The sequence below is a fragment of the Limulus polyphemus genome, unplaced genomic scaffold, assembly GCF_000517525.1.
Source record: "Limulus polyphemus unplaced genomic scaffold, Limulus_polyphemus-2.1.2 Scaffold812, whole genome shotgun sequence".
In the NCBI taxonomy this organism is placed as follows: Eukaryota; Metazoa; Arthropoda; class Merostomata; order Xiphosura; family Limulidae; genus Limulus; species Limulus polyphemus.
Window position 1 is genome coordinate 371,589 of NW_013666422.1, and position 19,667 is coordinate 391,255.

Sequence of the window (19,667 nt, forward strand, 5' to 3'; positions counted from 1 at the left end):
GTGTATATCGTATATATATTAATTAGGGTTTCTGATTATTACTGTTTATAATTATTCCAAGAGTCCAAATAGTTGAAATATTGCCATTGTTTGTCATTAAACACAAAGCCACTAGATGGGTTGTCTGTGCTATACCCAGCATGTTTTATAATTTGATTTATAATATTATAATGTATTTTTAGCCATCTTGTGTGAGAATCATTGATTAGTTGAATGTCCAAACTATAACTGCTCTATTAGAAGTTGGTTTAGTGTGTTACTACTGTATGTTATATGTAATAAAATACTGAATAGATATTAAGAACTTGTCTTCATATGTTTTAAATCTTTCAACACAGGCTCGGTCAGTTTGACTGACCACATGACCTCTTTGTACTCATTTAAAGTCTTTATAGTTTTGATATTACTAACTTTTAATACAGTATGTATATCTTCACAAAATTTGGCAGACTTTCATTAAACATTATAAGTCTTTCACATATAAAAAATCATATTTTTAGTGAAGTATTTTTAATAAACTAAAAAACATTTGTCCTTGAATATATTGTCTTTTTGTTTTATCAGTCCGAGTGCAAAATGATTTTCATCTTAAGATTAAAAATACTTTTTCATCTCAAAAAATCTCAAATTTCATTTGCGTAATCTCTAAAACTTCCTAAGTACACCTCAAATATTTGTTTTCAGTAAAACGTTATATTTTATCTGTTATTTTCTCTACCCTAACTCTATACCAGGCTGGTCAATTTGACTGACCTCATAACCACAAAAAAAATTGGAATAAATTGAATGACTTCAAATTATAACATGAAACTACATTCATTTATCCTAAGTAGCTTTAAACTCGTAACAGTATACATCTATTTATACTTTAATTATATTGTTTTATTGCCCTTTGAACATGTCTAACTACTATTTATGCCATTATAAGTTGTATATCACTTGGGGAATGTGGTTCTCACATTATACTGTCGAATTAGATTACCCACAAGCTACTCCGAGTTGCTCACATGCATGCTTCATGAAACATTTTTATTATTATTATTATTGTTTATTTTACCTTAATTAACCTAAAGAGATCCTTATTTTTACATATTAGTTACTTTTATAATAATAGATAAAGAATAAACATGAAAACAAGAAATATGGTACTTACCCAATTCTTCTTTTTTTTGCTGTCAACTGTTGATGATACATAGCTCTACTGTTTTTTACACTAGTGGTAGCAGTGCATTAAGTACTTTTTATTTGATTAAATAATGCACCAAAGAACATAGAATAATAACATTCAAAATGTGAACAATATCCCCTAACTATCACAATTTTTCTGGCTTTCTAACTGTGAGACAAGAGTTGTTATAAATTCATCCTAGCTATTCGTTATCTTTCCCATGGGAATGAAGCTTGTACTAACAGAAAATTATAATTCTCTGTTCAGAAAACTTTGCAATGTTTATACATAATATAGAATTAAATCTGAGAGAGAACTATTAACAAATTACGAAAGAGAGAATGTGACAAATGAGTGTGGCAAGAGGAGTCTGATTTTATATTTGGTGGCTCTGTAACCAAACAAGGTTGAAGGTATAAAGATTATGGTTTGTCTGAGCAATGATGATTTTATAGTGAGTAATTTATGTTAAATTTGGCATTTATTGGAGGGGAATAGAGAAAAGGGGATGCCTAGAAAAAATGTCACATTTCTTACACTAGGGGAAATTCTGTATTTTTTTAATATTACCTTATAAAATTAAGAACTTAAAACTTATATACTATTAAAATATGGATTATTAGCTACTATTTTATGCTATACTAATTGGTATAATTTAAACAAAAAGTAGTTCAATTAAAATTTGAATGTAAGTCACTAAAACCTCGTGACATGTGCAATAAAGGATGCCCTTGCAGAAAGAGTTAAAGAAAATTTTCCCTTTTATTTATTTATTTATTAAGTTTGTAGTATTGCATTTATTACTTAAAAATAATGTTTGCTTATGTTTATTACTGGAATATTGAAAATATATTGAGTCAACACAACTTCCCTTCATTGTCAACAGGACATGATTGAACATTCTGGAAAGACTTGGGGTCCAGGTGAACTTCCTCCTGTTAGTGGAGGATTTACGGTAAAAGATATTGAACAGAGTATATGTACACTTCATAGTATAGCTGTCAATCTAAGGCGAAAAAGGTTTGAAGATGGAGCTCTTCGCCTGGATCAAACCAAACTGCAGTTCACTCTTGACTCAGAAACAGGACTTCCCTCCGGCTATTCAGTCTATGAACAGAAAGATAGTAACCGGTAAGATAGGAGGAAACAGGCTATATAATCCAGTTCAAGATGTATGTAATAGTATTTATCACATGTTAGTATTTCTCCAGGAATAATTTGTTATATATACACACACACATCTTATTCATTGTAATTAAATGTGAGGTTTGAAGATCTTATTAAATGCTTAGACATTAAACAGAATGTTTTTATTCTGCATGAAATTTTCAAGTCAATAAAGACAATGTTTTGTTAAATTCTCCTGAGGATTCAAATGTCCAATCATGTTGAAATACTAGTTGTGATGAAACTCCAGGTCAACTTGGAAATTAACTCTTCTTTTTTTTTCTGTAAGACAGTTCATAGGTTATCTTTAATATGAGTAACATTTACCAGGTTTTACACAGTGTATCTTATTTTTCTTTGATAGATATGAGAGCAGGAAAAAGTGCATGTATTGTGATTTGATAAAGCAATAGCTTTTTCTATATTGAGGTACTTTTGAGTTATCTAGAAGCTGTACTATATTTAATAAATATCAATAAACTGTTTTATAAGTGTCATTTGGGTTATTATGAACTTTAGCAATAGAAAAAGAGAACTGATACATGGTGAAAGACTGACTAAATACAAAGTATAATTCTTAAAATCCAAAAGTAGTAAGTTATAGATCTGGAATACACTTAGCTAAATATATAAGAATTTCTTTACAATCAATCTTACATTCACCAAACATATCAATATATGAAGTTTTGAAAGGTTTCGTGTTAGAATAATTTTATTTCACTTACATCATTGTATCATTTCAAGAATTAATTAGCAAGTATGTAATGTACATCTATCCTGTGCTTGCTCAATGTAAAAAATAATGATTCTATATTTAGAATAATAATTTTGTTTATCCAGGTTAATAGAAGAATTCATGCTACTAGCTAATATGGCAGTGGCACATAAGATTTACAAACATTTTCCCAAGCAAGCCTTTCTTCGATGCCATCCACCACCTCAAATGAAAATGATGGAAGATGTTGTGGATAGTTGTGCTGCTATGGGTATTCATTTGAATGCTTCTTCAGCTAGAACCTTGCAGGTAACAGTTTCTTTATACTGTATTAAATCACTTCTCAAAGTGACTCATCATATAAACAAATTAAAGTTATATTGAAATATCTACTTGATTCTTTGAAAAGAAAAACATTTTAGTATGGGAAATACTATTATAAATGTTTTTTTTTTTCCTTTCAGAAAATTATTTTAGTATGAAAAACACTGTTGTAAAAGTTTTACTTGAATATTTTTTTATTCAAATGAAATATAAAAAAATGTACTTCAGAATATCAAATCACTGATGATCAACATGAGTTGTGTTTTAAATTTTGGCTAGAGCTTGTTTTAGTGGCAGACTGATTTTGACACTGGTCTAAGATCACCCTATTATCTAATTGTTATTAGGCAAAAATAAATTTGTCAAAATAAATGTGAAATTGTAAGTCATAGGTCATCCTAAAATTTTTTCTAACTGTGTTTATAATGTCAGTTATGCAACAAGTATGTGATAAATACTGTATATGCATTAGAATGAGGAAGTACATGAAACATAAATTATGTAACTATTTGATTTTTTAACTGATTATGGACTATGAATTTTTATGTAAAATAGAATTGTCATCAAATTTAAATTTACAGTTACACTGTTCTTTGATGCTTCAGCCTTGATCTCCAGTTATGCTTGAACAGTGCTTGACCATTAAACAAATACTCACTGAAAGATTTCACCACAAAATTTGAAACATCAGTTTGAACTCACTCCTGGAAAAGTTTTTCTTACTCAAAGCTGTTCAAGGATGACTCCCATTTTCTTCAGTAGATGGAGAAAAAATTTGAAAAGTTACCACAACCTCTCAAAGAACATCAGAACCACTGCATCCAACACCTCTTCATTCTAAATACACTTTTTCTGATCAAGGCCAATATGTACTTGAATGTGAGGAGTAAATTGACTTCTTCCTTCAATCCAGTCTTTTGGAAGTGAGAATTCAATTCCATAGTTCATAAAACCAAGAGGTATAGAAAACAGAAAAAAAATGGTATTGCATCAAATAAACAGGCTTCTTCCAATTATGAAGAAGTTCAATGTTTCATTGGCTTGTTGTTATGTTCATCATTAGCACCATTTCACAAACATATGCCCACTTTGCAGATTTGGACCAACTTTCATATATCAAGCAACACATTTCTACAGTGCTTCATTTCATTGATAATGAACGTCTCCCACCCAACCTATTAACTGATGAATGATTTGAAGCAAAGTTTGGTAATAACATCCTCTTCGTAGTGATCAACATGAGCCTAAAGCTTCTATAACCTGTCTAAGATCTTGATGAAATTATGATGACTTTAGTTTTATGAGAAAAGTATTATTTGCCTATATATGAAATCCAAACCAACAAAATAGGGCAAGAAATTGTGGGCAATATTCTGTGCACACTGCAGATACTTTCTCATACGAAACATTTACATTGGAAATGTGGTCGAAGCAGTGGGAGGGCACATTACCATTTTGCAACTCTGCAAGCCATATTTCAACAAAGAACTCTTCTCCCGTCTAGATCTGGGGACCCACCTACACTTGAGAAAAACTGGTATGGTTGATACTTCTGGTAAAACCTCATTACTACTCAGTTTGAAACAGCTCATGAGCTACGTGTGTCCACTCTTCTGGGCCTATAAGTTGTTCAACTGCAAAGCCAATATCAAGTATTGAAATCTGAAAACAGTTACATTTCCTCATGCAAATGGGCTAGTCTGGATGGATAAGATATACTGAGCTGAAGACAAGAAAGTGGTATTCATCACAAACTGTCTTCCAAGCATTTCCATTTTTCCTTCCTAATATCAGTGGAAGTAATATATGTGATAGCTGCTCCATGTACATGCTTTACAGCTTCAATTCCCCAAACCTACAATAATAGAAGGGGAGTATTGAAGCAACACAATTGCTGGCGTAACCTTGAAGCATGGGTATATGAAGATCTTCTACCACATCTTGGATTCATCTGTGGTATAAGCATAGATCCTTTATAAGATGTGCAAGGATGCTGAAAGACTGTAGAACATTGTCACAGAATGGAAACACACTTTGGCTTGGTTCAAAAAGCACACTGCAGTAGTTATTTGTCTAAGAAATAGGCAACTAACCCATCACTCTTGCTAACATCTTTTCTTGAAGCTAAATAAAAATCATCAAATTGTGATGTTATCCAAATCTCAGGAATGCACTTGACACAAACCCAACCCAATGCATTACATGCAATATGCAGAAAAGAAAAACCTAACCCCAGGAATGCACTTGACACAAATCCAGTGCATCACATGCGGTATGCAGAAGAGAACAGTGTAATCCCAGGAATGCACTCGATGCAAACCCAGTGTATCTTATGTAGTATACAGAAGAGAACAGCCTATTCTGCATGCAAAATCCCATTATCTAAGTAGTACCGGAGACAACTCCTGAGGAAACAAACGGAGTCAGATGATGCCATTTATTCATCTCCTCACATTTTTCCATATCTATATATTGTCACCACTGAATCAGAAGCCAGTGGCTCGTAAATTAGTAATTGCTTTGTTGGATCTGTGTTAGTCCATGTTAAATATTGTTCTAAGGTAGAAATTCTTGTCACAGTTTTGGTATGTGTTTACTATTCCTTAACTGCTTATCATAGAATATAATCCACTCTTTAGAAATGTGTAAAACATATCAAAATATAGTATTTAGACCAGACCAGTGGAAAACAGTGGAGTATAGTCAAAAGTTAGCTAATATCAAAAGGAAGTAAAATTATAACTGAGGTTAATAAAGAAGTATGAAAATGAAAAGATTTAAGAATGATAAAATTAGTGAGAAATAGTTAAGACTTAATGCAGAAGGATTATCAAATAACAACTAATGAATTACATAAAAGGTCAATGAAACAAAATACAAATGAGTAAGAAAAATTTTGTTATATAAAAAATCAACCTCAAATGTTTTGGAAAGGATCCATAAGGGTTATTTTGTGCTATCTCATTAACTGGGGATGTAATCAGTTAGAACCTGTCTCTGTGCAACTGCATACAGTACTTTTATTACATAGTGTGGAAATATATAGAAATATTTCTGATAGAAATATTAAACAGATAGTTAAACAGCAATATGTTTTATTTTGTTTTTTCTTGTATGTAGAACATATTGGTATATACAAAAATGTAATGGCATAAGAAACTTTTTGATATTCATTTTAGTTGTGTTTTAATTTTTGAAAACTTAAGTCTAATTAAATCTCAAAGCAGGAATTAAGTACTTTTAAGAATATATATATTAGTGATGTTACTTAGTGACAAATCAATATTCACAAGAAGTATTTTACACAGACATACCACTTATCAAATGCTCAGTTTAAAATCTAAAGAACTATTTACTTACATTAATCACAAAGTTTTTACATTATAAATGTGTGTATTAAAGTCCCTGATGAGGTTTGGTGAAGTTCTAGCATTTGTGTGTACCAAATGTAATAGAGAAAAACATTGAAATTATTTATTTGTATTAAACATTATAATGAAAAACTATTGAAGTGACTTGTATATTTGTACTGAACATCTTAAGGTCACTGAAATTACTTGTATGTTTGTACTAAATGCTAAACATAATAGGAAATATTGTTGTAGTAATTTATAAACCGAAGTTTTTAAAATTACATTTGGTATTGAAAATTCTGAAAATTAATTGGTACATTAAGCAAGTGTTTTGTACGCTACCTAATGTGCAATTCAATTAAGTTTTTTTTGGGTTTTTTTTCATAAGCTTAAACAACAACTTAATTTACTGCATGATTATCAGGTAACTGTAATTTTCATTTATGAAAAAACAAAAGATGCCAAAAAGTCATCTGCTTGTTTGAATATTAGAGCAAATGTTTTTTAATGTGAAATATCTTTTAAGAGTAATGGACAATTTGACACTACCAAATTTTGAAATGTATGAAGTAATGAAATTTTTGAAGTGCTGTTATTCCTAGTTTCAAAGAGAACTAAAAACCTTGTATTCAGTACATCATGTTAGATTTTTCTTAATGGATGTTAACATTTTTGTGCAATTATTTTTGAATTATGTAAATTTGTGTAATGAAAAGTTGAGGATGTCTTTTGGTATTGAAATCTGTGCTAGCAATTATAATTATATTTTCCTCTGACTGTAGGCTTCTTTGGCTAAATACTGTGGTGAGGACCTGTATTCTGCAGCACGCATTCAGATTCTCACAGCCTTGTGTTCCAAACCCATGAATGTAAGATGAATATTTTATGTTTTGTTTACCTAGAACATGTATCTAAATTAGTGAAATTACTGTTTATATCATGGGAGAAACTGTCACTCACTCATTAGTTCAACCAATAAATAAAGTCCCCTTTGATTTTTGAGTATTAAAATATGAATTAATTCTACATGTAATTACACAATTGGACTTTGAATACTGTCTCATTTTCAAATAATTGGGAGAAGTAGTTAACTGAATTAAAATGTTTTTCTTTCTTAATATGTCATTTCTGGTGGAAGTGGGGGTAACGTTTGTAATTTTAATTACATTTCTTGTCTCCTATACAGAAACTTTGCATGTATTATAACTTTGTAGCTTTCATATAATTTTGTTGCTGTACATAACCCTTAAGGTGGCATGTGCTGCAGATTGGCTGTCATCATTCTTGTCAGTGATTCAAAACTGGGTTAGCTGTATCTTAACAGTAAAGGTCTTTGACCTGACCATGAAGCCTATATGTGTATAAGATGCCATTCAAACTGAAAATACCAACACTTTAATTCTGATAACATCTTTGGCCACCTGTCAAGAAGATACTTTATTATTTTTGTACATTTGTTTGTATTTATGTTGTGGGTTATAAAAACTTTTAACATTTTAACTACAGGCATCTTTTTCTGAGTATGTCATGAGGTTTTAGTGAGCTACATTCAAACTTTAATTAAGCTACTTTCTTATCATGGTATATTAATAACCGTGGCATAGAAACATAGCTATTAATCCAAATTTTAATATTATATAAGTTTTACATTCTTAATTTTTTCTGTATTATATATAAAGACTGTTCTCAGTTCATGCACAGAGTCTACTAATACAATCTGTACCATCATTTGCAGTCTCCTTGATGGCATCAGTGTGGAGATACCACTCTCTCCTCATGATTCTTGCACTGTCGATTTCACATCTTTGGATGTATGCAAGGGGCTGATGGTCTATCTGGATGATGAACTTCTTCCTGTAGAGGTAGTTCTGGAAATTCTGGATGGCAATTATGATGGCCAGACACTCATTTGATCACAGAATGGTTCTTCTCACTACTCAACAGCTTTTTAGTTATGTGCATTACTGAAAAAGTCATCTTCATGTTCTTGTAGAAGTATGGCTCCAATTACAGTTAATTTTGATTATTCCTTTGTTTCCTATAACTCCATCAGAAGAAGCTCCCAAAAATCCATAATTATCTACAACTAGCCAATATGAAGTAATGCTATTTCCTGTGTTTTCAATATACAATAGAACTTTGACATTAAGGGCATCATTCTGACTGCTTTCAAATGCCCTCTGTAACAAGGTGCCCTTAATATCCAAAATGAGCCACACAAAGATGGATTCCATATTTACCTTACTAAGTTTCTTAATTTTAAGGCCCCTATTTTGTTTGGTGTATGCAAGACACAGGTATTCATGAGTTGCACATTGCTATGACATGGATTGTTGTCAACAGAAAGTCTTGGGGGTGGATTAGCTGTGCCCTTTTTTCATTATTATTGGTCACAAAGTTTCAAAGTACTTCTCTTCAGAGCTTGAAATGCTAAACATTTCACAGTTATTTTCTGTGTTTATTTTACTGTCAAAGACTGAAGTAGAAATCCTGCTGAAAATAAAGCAACATATCGCTGCTTGTGTCGTTAGACAGTTTATGTGACACCATAATATGATACTCTTGAGAGCAACAAAGCACGTACACAGAAATAAGCTGACTTGACCCCTGCTCTGAGAATGTGATGTGGAATTTATCAGCTTATGTGTTCTACAGTGTTTACAATGAGAATTCTCAAGAGTAATAAGATTGCAATTTGAATCTGTGAAAACATTTATTACCGTATATGGTTCAGAGCTGATCCAATAAACATCACAAGTGTTTGATTATTGGTCATCCTTCTGGAATGTTTGTAATTTAGTGGTATACTGTACAGGCATACAAAGATAGCTGCCTGCTTTATCGAGTGGCGTTATAGAGAATGAGACTAAAGACATTGCCCTTAATCTGGAATATCGAGATGCCCGTTATTGCAAGATTTATTTTGGTTACAAATAGTAGTAAATGGAAAGAGACTGAAAAGATCTGCCCATAATGCCGTGGTGCCCATTAATTGAGGTTATGCTGTATTGCTATAACTTCATAATGGCAGCTATATTCTGTAGCTTCTGAAAAGAAAGTTTTTGCATATAAAAGCCTTTTCACTGTTGCTTCACATGATGTGGTTGAGTGCATCTTGCATATTGCTCTGAAATTAAACACAGTAAGATATTTACATCAATCTTCTTTCCACTCAGAATTTTCAGTTTGTTGTTCTGTTCTTTTCTTTAGGCAATTTTTTTCTTTCCTACTGTCCAGCATCTGTTCACAGTTATGTAGCTGTTGAGCTTGTGGATCATAGTTAGAAAATCCCAGGGGTTGAAATTGTTTCTTTATAGACTGCACATTTATTTTATTATGGCCTTCATTAAGTTTCTTCTGCATGCAGCTTTTTTCTTTTCCGACTTAGAAACATATTTTTTTTACAATAATGGAAGGGTTTTAGGAGTTGATCTTTTCAAAGCCCATGAAACTCCATGATGGTAAGATAGACCTGCACCATGGCAGCATTGATTATATGACTTGCCTTGAGATCTGTTGAAGTTCTTCCCTCCAATAAATTTACAAATAAGATACATGTATGTCTCTGCTCTGTTTGTAGTTACATCAGCCAGCAATCTATTTCCTTTCCTTACCAAATATCTGATGACATCCATTATTTTTGCCAGTTGTGGTTTTGGTAGTCGCCAGCTATGTTTTCTTCATTGGCAATATGCTATATTACACTTTCAGTGGTCACCAAGAACATATAATGAACCATTTAGTAGTTGCACTCTCAGTTCTTTTGCTGAACCCCCAATCTTTTTATTCCATGTGATTGTTGCTTTTGCACGTTTGTTTTCATTTTCAGGATTCTATCTTTTTGTAAGGTAACGAGAGTTTTTTGGAAGTTTCCTTTACAAGTCAAATATCAACTTTGTATGACATTTGACAGTATGGTTTGTACATTCCAGTGTTTTGATTGTTCTTTCATAAGGACATTTTAATAGGATGGATTTATAGACATTTGTATTCTTTACTTATAAAAGTAACTAAAATGTAAAAATTAGAAATTTGTTAAGTTAGTTTATATAAGATAGGGGGGGGGGATGAGAGTTCTTTACAACATATGCTAGAGAGTAGCTTATGCATTATGTAATTCAATATGGTAACATGAGCTACAGGTTTGCCAAGATATTTACTTCTTGTGTGGTGGGATTATTAATTTACATGATCCAAATGGCAGTAAAACAATAAAATTTAAATATAAACAGATGTATACTGTTACAAGCTTTAAGTTGTTTTGGATAAACAACTGTAGTTTCCTGTTACAATTTGCAGTCATTCTAGAATGAAAAAAAGGGTAATTTATATTTATTTCATTTTTTAATGGTGGTTTCAAGTAATGACATCACTTCTAGCTCTGAATAACCACCTCCACTACTAATAATTCTCCAAACATCAGTATTGTTGATATTTAGGTGCACCTCTCTTACCTGTTCAACACTAGGTTGATTGATTTGTGGCTCTGCATCCATACTTATCAGCTTCACTATATGGCAGAAGTCACATTTGAAATGTCTCTTACGTACCAAAACTGGCCATCAATACTTTTATTGTGCCTGTATCTGTAGACAAAAAGATTGTGAATGTTATATATATTGCAAACCATGGTGTCTGTTTGAGTGTTTGTCTTTCTCCCACTTGAATAGCTGAGCATGCTGGCAAAACTTTTGAAATGATAGGAGAACAGGCATGAATAATGTTGATGCCAAATTGTATTTTGCAAGCAGGATATTCTACACTGAATTGTTAGGTATTAATCACACTATCATTCACATTTAAAAATGTGAAGTAATTTAAAGAATTAAAATGTAGATTTACTATATGTTATTGTTGAGCAGCTCTTAGCATGACTGAAATGCTTAGCAGTTACTTTTCACAGTGGGTGGTATAAGTAGCTCAAAGCTTTGGCTCTGAGTGAAACCAAGAGTGCAACACAATTAACCTTTTCAAAGTCAACGATATAATTTAAATTGATAGATTAACTTAAACTTTTCCTGTCACTGGGGATGGGTACTTTTGCTTGTGTTTTAATATTACAAAGTCCAATCAAATATTAAAAGATCAAATGTATCATTTTACTCTAACAAATCTCATGTAAACTGGGTTTACTTATGAAAATCAAGGTCTCTGATTTTATAACAAAATGCTGCGTGTTAACAATCCGTCGCCCTTCAAGATTGCTTAATCCTGTATCGTTAGTAGGATTCCATGTATAGGGCTCAGCTTCAAATAGTAGAACAACATCATCATCATCTAGACAGTTCTGAATACCAGAAAGACAGGTATTACAAGAAACTTCTGCAGATGTTTGTAGCTCATCAGAAGATGCTGTAATTGTCGACATGTTGTCCATAGAAAATGCAGAAATTATACATAAGTAATCAGAAGTGTAGAATTTACAAGGTATTATTTTATCACAGAAAATTATATCTTTTCTTGGAACTCAGAAAATCTATTACAGTACTGTAGGTTTGTTCTAATATTCACAAATCAAATTAATTTTCTTGAAATGCAGTCCGTAACAGTTCTTTTTTTCCTGCTTGCAAAACCTTGAGTCTTTGTCAGTGATCCTAAAGTGAGAGGTCATTTGTACCCTACTAAGAAGGTTTGGATGACCAAACTCTAATTAATTTGTGTTCCTGGAATTTATTTTGCAACAGTAGGTGTTTTCTGTGATGTGACGACAGTGCTGGTTTCGTGACAGTTTCCATAAAGTGAGGTGGTAGTTGGATATCAATTTATTGTATAGTTTAATAAAATGTGAATCACACTAAACACTAGTACATAATGCTGTGGCAAAGTTGGTCTTTTTTATTATCATAACATAAGAACATTTTAGATGAAGTAGAAATATGTAATCATTACAAACTAACCTTTATATTAGATGTACTTCTGCAAGGTAACCAGAAGTGTTCTGCTTCAAAAGTAAATAAAACCAAAATTAAGAATAACAAATATTTTTATTTCTTGCTTTTGAAGTTCATATTTCATGCTGTGTTGTAGCCAACAGAGTGCATAACTCTTCTCGTGATTCATGGCATGCTCATGTTTTACTGATGTCACAACCATACAAATTACAAAGTTAATCATCCTTTATGTGACATCATTTTAAGTGTTTACTGACTGATTGACAAACAACACACTACTGTATAGTGGTGAGAGTGGTTTAAACAGATGAACCCTCCAGGTGGCCTTTGGCCCCCTTTTGGAGAAACTAGTGTTATTTTGAACTTGGTGATTTATCCTGGTTGCCATGGACGTTTACAGATGTTTACCACTCACAAGAATTAAATGCAAAAGAAGGTATATGAGTATTTGTTTTGAGTGCAGAGCTATAAAAAATGGTCACCATGGGTATTGTGATCCAGTTCTTGGCATTGTAAGCCTACAGACTTAGCACTGATTCACTGCTGTAACTGAGGCTTTCTTTGTATGTTAGTTAAACCAATAATGTAGGTTGGCGTTTCCAATACAGTGCTCCTATAAATCATCGCATTATCTTAATGCATTTCTGTAGCTTTCAAACAAATATAATATAAGATGAAAACATTTTCAGGAAGAAAAAGAATCACTAAAGAGACTATAATAAAGTCCCAGATCTGTGGTTTGTTCTTATTTAGGTCATCAGAACTTCCCATTTAATTCCATAAATTACTTCTCACACTTGTATATTCACTCTACATTTACATAAATAATTTATGATTTGATTTATTCAATGGAATTTAGGCTTTGCTTCTAGGTATTTTCAAAGTTGTGCTTCATTAATAGTTGTTAAGATCATGTGCTTTGAACTTAGATTTATTATGATGCTGTTAAAGTAAATTTAGTACCGTAAAAATAAAACATCTTATTTTTCATTTGTAAAATAATATTAGAGTTGGAATTTTTTGTTTGGTTGAAATTTTGATGGTATCATGTCAAATTTATCTTAATTGAAAAAAATAGTAGTTCTTAAATTGCTATATAAACATAGGAACTACGAAAGACGAGACAATAAATCAATTCCACTAATTGTCCAGCTCTAATGCTGGTGAGATATTGTTTAATTTTGCTAATATTAGTGGTTTCACAGTTGCTGTAACTTGATCTGTCAACAACTCATGAGTACAAAGCAGTCTGTCTTTGCATGAAAATAAAGTCATTAAGCATAGTCTATAATTTTTAAATTAGTTGCCTTATTCATTTTTTTTAATTTTAATTGACAAATTATTTTCCAAAATAAATTATTCAAAAGCAGATTGATCATTAGGAAACATTTGATGATTTGTACCTGGGTCTCAATTAATTGAAAAAATTGGTTACATGTAATTGTTTTTATAAAGAAGCTCCAGTGATACCTGTTTTTAAGTTGAAGTGTAAAAAGGCTTTATTTTGATGTGAAGAAACTTGTAAGAAGATAAAATAAGAGATTGTTTCTAGTGAATGGAGGTAAAGCTTTTGAAAGTTGTGAAAAAAAGTAAATGTTATCTTAGAGTGAAAAATATTTGAGTTGTATTTAAGAGTTATTTTTATTGATAGTAATTAGCTTGTCAAGAAATTGATGCATATAGTGTTTCTTTTCAGTGTGCCCTGTACTTCTGTAGTGGTTGGGTGAATGACCCTAAAAGTTTTCATCATTACGCTCTTAATGTGCCTCTTTACACACATTTTACATCTCCTATACGACGGTATGCAGATGTTATTGTCCATCGTTTGTTGGCAGCTGCTTTAGGTAAGTTATACAAATTGTTTTGAGGTTTTAGTGATAAACATTTCACTCTTTCTTCCAAGGAAATAATATGCACAGCCAAGGGAACGGGCTTGGAAAAATCAGCGTTAATTTGCTGTTAATTTGCAGCAAAAAGAGCATGTGTCACTATATATATATTAAAAACTTTGATTTTTTTAAAGTATGTTAAGTAGGGTCATATGTGTCTTTAAAAACCTTGAAAAGGATTACATTTGTAAAGTTTCCAAGAAAGTGGTTGAATTTTGTATGTATGACTATTTGTTGATGTTTCATTTATTTTATTTTTACGTTTATTAGAAAAGTCCAAAATTGCACAAGCTTATTCAATTTAGAACTTCTAATCCAAAAATATCTATGGAAATGTGTTGTACAGCATAGCACAGTTTAATATTTGTTCCACACTCAGCCACACCATGAATAGCATTATATCAATGTGCTCAACTCGATTAGAATTATTTTAATATGAATATCTTTCTGGACATGCCTAGAAAATGTCACAATGGGATAGATACTGATGGAATATATGTGTGCCTTTCTATATTCTAACTTTGCTTTAACACTTGCTATTCATTTATTAATTTGAGCATACATATAGTATTGTAAATAATTAAGAAACTTCTTAGGTGATACATATACAAGTTACTAATAATGAGTAGTTGCAACTAAGTGATCATTTTATCATTAGTACAATACATTATTACACAAAATACAAAAGAATAGCAAATAACTTGTACAATCCACTAGTATTTTCTTTAAGCAGAGCAGCACACCTTGTTCTTATGCTGTTATAGGTTTATCATTGTATGATTGTTCTGGTTGCTATTTGAACTACTCAGTTTCCATGTAAGATCATACATTTTTAACAATATTCATTTAAAGACTTTGTGCAGACCAAGCCAAGGTTGTATGTGTTCAATCAGTTTCTTTTTCCTTTCTTTCATTTTCTGACAAGCGTAAGGGAAGTAACACATAAAGATCATTCTTTTGTTTTATTAGGACATATTAGAGAGATAGATTATTAGTGTACAAGGTACCAAAATGTCATGAATTAAAGAGATAGATTATGGTCTAAGACCATTCAACAGCATCAGGAACTTTTTCATACCACATCTGAAACATGTTAAGAGTGCTGTTGGGATTTAAAAAATGTTTACTAACCCTTTGTTAGAACCTTGAATCTGACTGAACTTATAAAACAACAATGTCATAAGAAAAATATAGCTTTTGCAAGACTTAATGGAAATTTTTGATTTTATAAAAGTATGAAATATAATTTATTTGAAACTTAGGATACCAATCACCTACCAGCATCAGTGTTGAGGATCTCCAAAGACAAGCCAGTCACTGTAACGACAAGAAATTGGCAGGAAAACGGGTTCAGGAACTCAGCGCTGACTTGTTCCTCTCAGTTTTTGTCAAGGTGAGTCCGAAATTGTTTTAATAAATTTATGCTATAATAAAAGAGGAATAAATGTTGGACTTTAGTGTGCTGTGTATTGTAACATTAATGTAAGTTTGCATGCAATAACATTGATCTATGAATATTGTGGAATTATTTCTCTGCCCAGAGATATATTTGAATGCTAAAGTTGAGCGACACCATTTAAGGAATGAGAAATATTTCTATTTCATTAAAAAACTGTTAGAGGGAGATATCACATAATTAGGCATAAAGATGAATGTTGCAATATTTAGGAGTCAGTTCAAAAATATTTGTTTGGCAGGTCATTCTTTTGTTTAAGATGAAAATATATATTGTTAAAATTTTAAAGGATATTACATGAAGGTGATATAACCCTAAAAAAGTGGGAGGTAACATGAATTGCTGATACTATTACTAAGTTCAAGAACAATGTTTTCTTGTTGAGGTGGCCAAAAAATATATTTATCTTATCGAGGTTAAAATCTAGATGGAAAGAAATAAGAAATTTTCAAGTTTTTAGAAGTGAGGGGTGAAATAAATTCACTTTGTCAGATCCTTGATTGATTCAAGTCAAAATAACCTAAGATAATGTAGAGGTGAAAAAATTCTTACCATGTCAAAAATATATATACTGCTCTCTTAACACCCTTTATACATGTGACAAGGCCAAGTCAATGTGTTCTGCAAGGGAAAATCGGTGAGTACAAGTACAGGAATACATCAGAGATACATCATTAATGTAAAAGATTTGAAAATATCATGAATCGAAGAGAAGACCATTCAACAGCATCAGAAACTCGTTAATAAAAGATATAATACATGTTCAAAGTGCTGATATGATATAACAAATATTCATTACCTCCTTGCTCCTTGTTAGGACTACTTTGAAGGTAATGGTTAGCAGGTGGAATATATAGTAGAATGGAGGTTCCAACAACTTGTCCATTACAAATACCAGGATTGTGAAAAAGTACTGAAAATTACCTTTGCAAAAATCACAGTGTCTCTCCTGTATCTACTGTGGCCTCGTGTGAATAGGTACCATCTGTGAAGTTTGTGCTGCTGCTTTTTCAAAAATGTAGGTACTTTGAAAAGGCTGGGTTATGCAATGAACCATACATCATTGTCAAAATTCTCTGCAACTTGTGCTTAGTGTAAAGTCTTCCACTACTATGACCTTGACTTGAGAAAAAAATTTTGCAGTGAAGAAAAGATTATTATTTAGTTTCATGATTGTGCTGTATCAGATGGGAAGGTATGTGGTAGGGGGTGTATGGTGTGAACATCACTGTGCTCAGTTAGCATTAACCATTTCTGTTAATTATGTGCACATCTAAATGCCTGTGTGTATCTAGATATATTAAATTAACATGTTTCATGACCCCAGGTTAAAGTATTTCCACATATCATAAATGGTCCATACCGGATTTTAAAATGACATTATAAACCTCTTGCAGTGACTTGTCCAAACAAATATCTTAAGGTAATAGAACATCTTTGGGACTATTTGGTGAGGTTCATTTACAGGATTTGACCCCATTTGTGCAGCCATGAGCTTCTGGCTAAGCTTATAAAACAACACAGAAATTATACCAGACACCTGTTAGAGTGTAGCTGAGATTATACCTTGCAGAATACCAACAGTTATTCACACCAAGGTTTATGCTTCAATATATGACAGTGTGAATAATTTAACATCTGTGAGAATTGTTGCAGCTATCCAAGCCAACATGCTACACACACATACAGTGGACAATGTACAGACATTTTGAAAAGCTTCTAGATTCATTTATTTACCACTGTAGTCAGAAGTGTGGTCAAATCCTGTTTCATATAATAGCTAATCTTCTTTTCCTCAAAAATGATTGGAATGTAAGTCACAGATATTCAAAGTAGCTTTAGATTCTAATTACTATATATTGAAATATCAATAAAATATTGTCATTATATGATTGTACAACATTAGACCAGTCAAAATGTTAACAATGTAATGTTACTCTAGAATAATAGGATAATTTCTGTTGGTTACAAGTATTATGTAGTAAAATTATAATATTTATAAAAAAAATCATACTATTAACATTTATTCAGAAAATTGCAGTGCTGGTACAACATAAATTATTCTTTATGGAATAGGTTAGGCTAAATCTAAATTAGTAATGTAATAGTGTTATTTTTCTTCAATTTTTACGTTTTGTATGGTACATGTTTTCATGCATTTTATGATCTTGAATGTTGTTATTGTATTTGTTCTTGTGATTAGGCCACTTGACTCACAACTTGTTGATTATGGATTAAAACCTAGCACTAAACATGCATAGGGGTATTATAATGTGAATGTAAATCCCTATTATTCATTGTGAAGAGTAGCCCAAGAGTTTCAGTGGGTGATACTGGCCAGTTTCCTTCTTACTGGTTTACAGCTCAAAATTAAGAATGGAGGAAGATAGCTTTGCCATAAACAAAAACAAGTTATTGTAGTTCATTGTTTTTAATCCCCCTAAAGGTGCAGTAGTTTACTAATAATATGTTTAACCACATGTCTATTGTCTTTTTTGTTACAATATGAAGTTTTTTCTTTAATAGAGCATTTTTTTTTCTGTCACAAATATGACCAGTTTTGTTTCTAACACTGAATTTTGCCCTCAGGAATGTGGTCCTCTAGAAGAACAAGCAATGGTCATGGGTTTAATGGATCACTCTTTTGATGTTTTGATTCTGAGAATGGGAACTTTGAAGAGAGTTTATTTGGATGTAAGTTCTAAATTATTATTTTTATTTTGCTGTAGAACACAAAGCAGCATAACTAATTTTAATTATGAAGCTTATTCTCATATAAACATTGGTTTATTAGTAATGATGTTAAGACATATAAGTAATAAAATATTAAAAATATATATGAAGCCCAATTTATCATTCAGTAAGCTGCTTGTCACTGAGTTTATACTGGTTTTAAAAATTGTAATCCCTTATATGTAATCCTGAACAAGGGCAAATTGAAAATATGAGACTCGACTTTTTATGGAGGTAGACTGAATATTTTATGTATGGCATTTTAGTTGTCTTTTACTCACCACAATGAACTAATGTTTATATATATGGTTTTAATAGTATGTAGCATTGATGCTACTAATTTATTTTTCTAAATCACTCAGCACACAAGCTGTTTTAGATACTAAAAATAACTGAAATATAATATGGCATTCAATTCATCACTTGTCACCGGTGTTGTAGGTCTCGGTCTTTGCCCATTTGGGACTCGATATCTTACTATTTTTAATAATATTTAGACCTACCCAGGATTTTTAAGTGCTAAATATCAATTACACAGCAGTTCATAGGAGGAGAGGTGTAGCATCAAAGATGTTTTTCTAATAAAACTTCCTTGGTGCTATGCAATGATGTTTATGGTGCCTCCATTATTGTTACATACCTCACCAACCACCATATTACCTGTACATCAGTCTGCAGTTATAAAGCACTAATTGCTACTATACATTGTATTATGTAGGCTTACTACAAGTTTGTATGAACTTATCTGGTGCACATATTTATGTTAATATTAGCGATTATCCCCAATATTCAACATGTCTAGTAGATCTGCTGTGATTCTGTTTGACTTCAAAGATCACAAGTGAAGAAAAACTTTTCAAAAAAGGAAGTAAATGTAGGGATGGCTAATATCAATTCTTTAAAAGGAATGCAAACAAGATAGTAGGGATGGCATTTGCATCATCCCTACATAATATCACAGGCAAGAATTA

At 31.7% G+C, this 19,667-nt stretch overlaps 1 protein-coding gene across 4 annotated transcripts in view; it reads left to right on the forward strand.

The window, feature by feature from the left end:
* LOC106460666 (DIS3-like exonuclease 2) overlaps positions 1–19,667 on the forward strand; it is an 80,890-nt gene that overhangs the window by 54,906 nt on the left and 6,317 nt on the right. For all 4 annotated transcript variants that reach the window (XM_022387428.1, XM_013920392.2, XM_022387427.1 and 1 more), the window contains exons 13-18: positions 2,055–2,299; positions 3,176–3,359; positions 7,510–7,596; positions 14,315–14,462; positions 15,770–15,900; positions 18,553–18,657. In XM_022387428.1, coding sequence (XP_022243136.1) covers positions 2,055–2,299; positions 3,176–3,359; positions 7,510–7,596; positions 14,315–14,462; positions 15,770–15,900; positions 18,553–18,657 — 900 coding nt within the window. The remainder of the gene's footprint in view (positions 1–2,054; positions 2,300–3,175; positions 3,360–7,509; positions 7,597–14,314; positions 14,463–15,769; positions 15,901–18,552; positions 18,658–19,667) is intronic.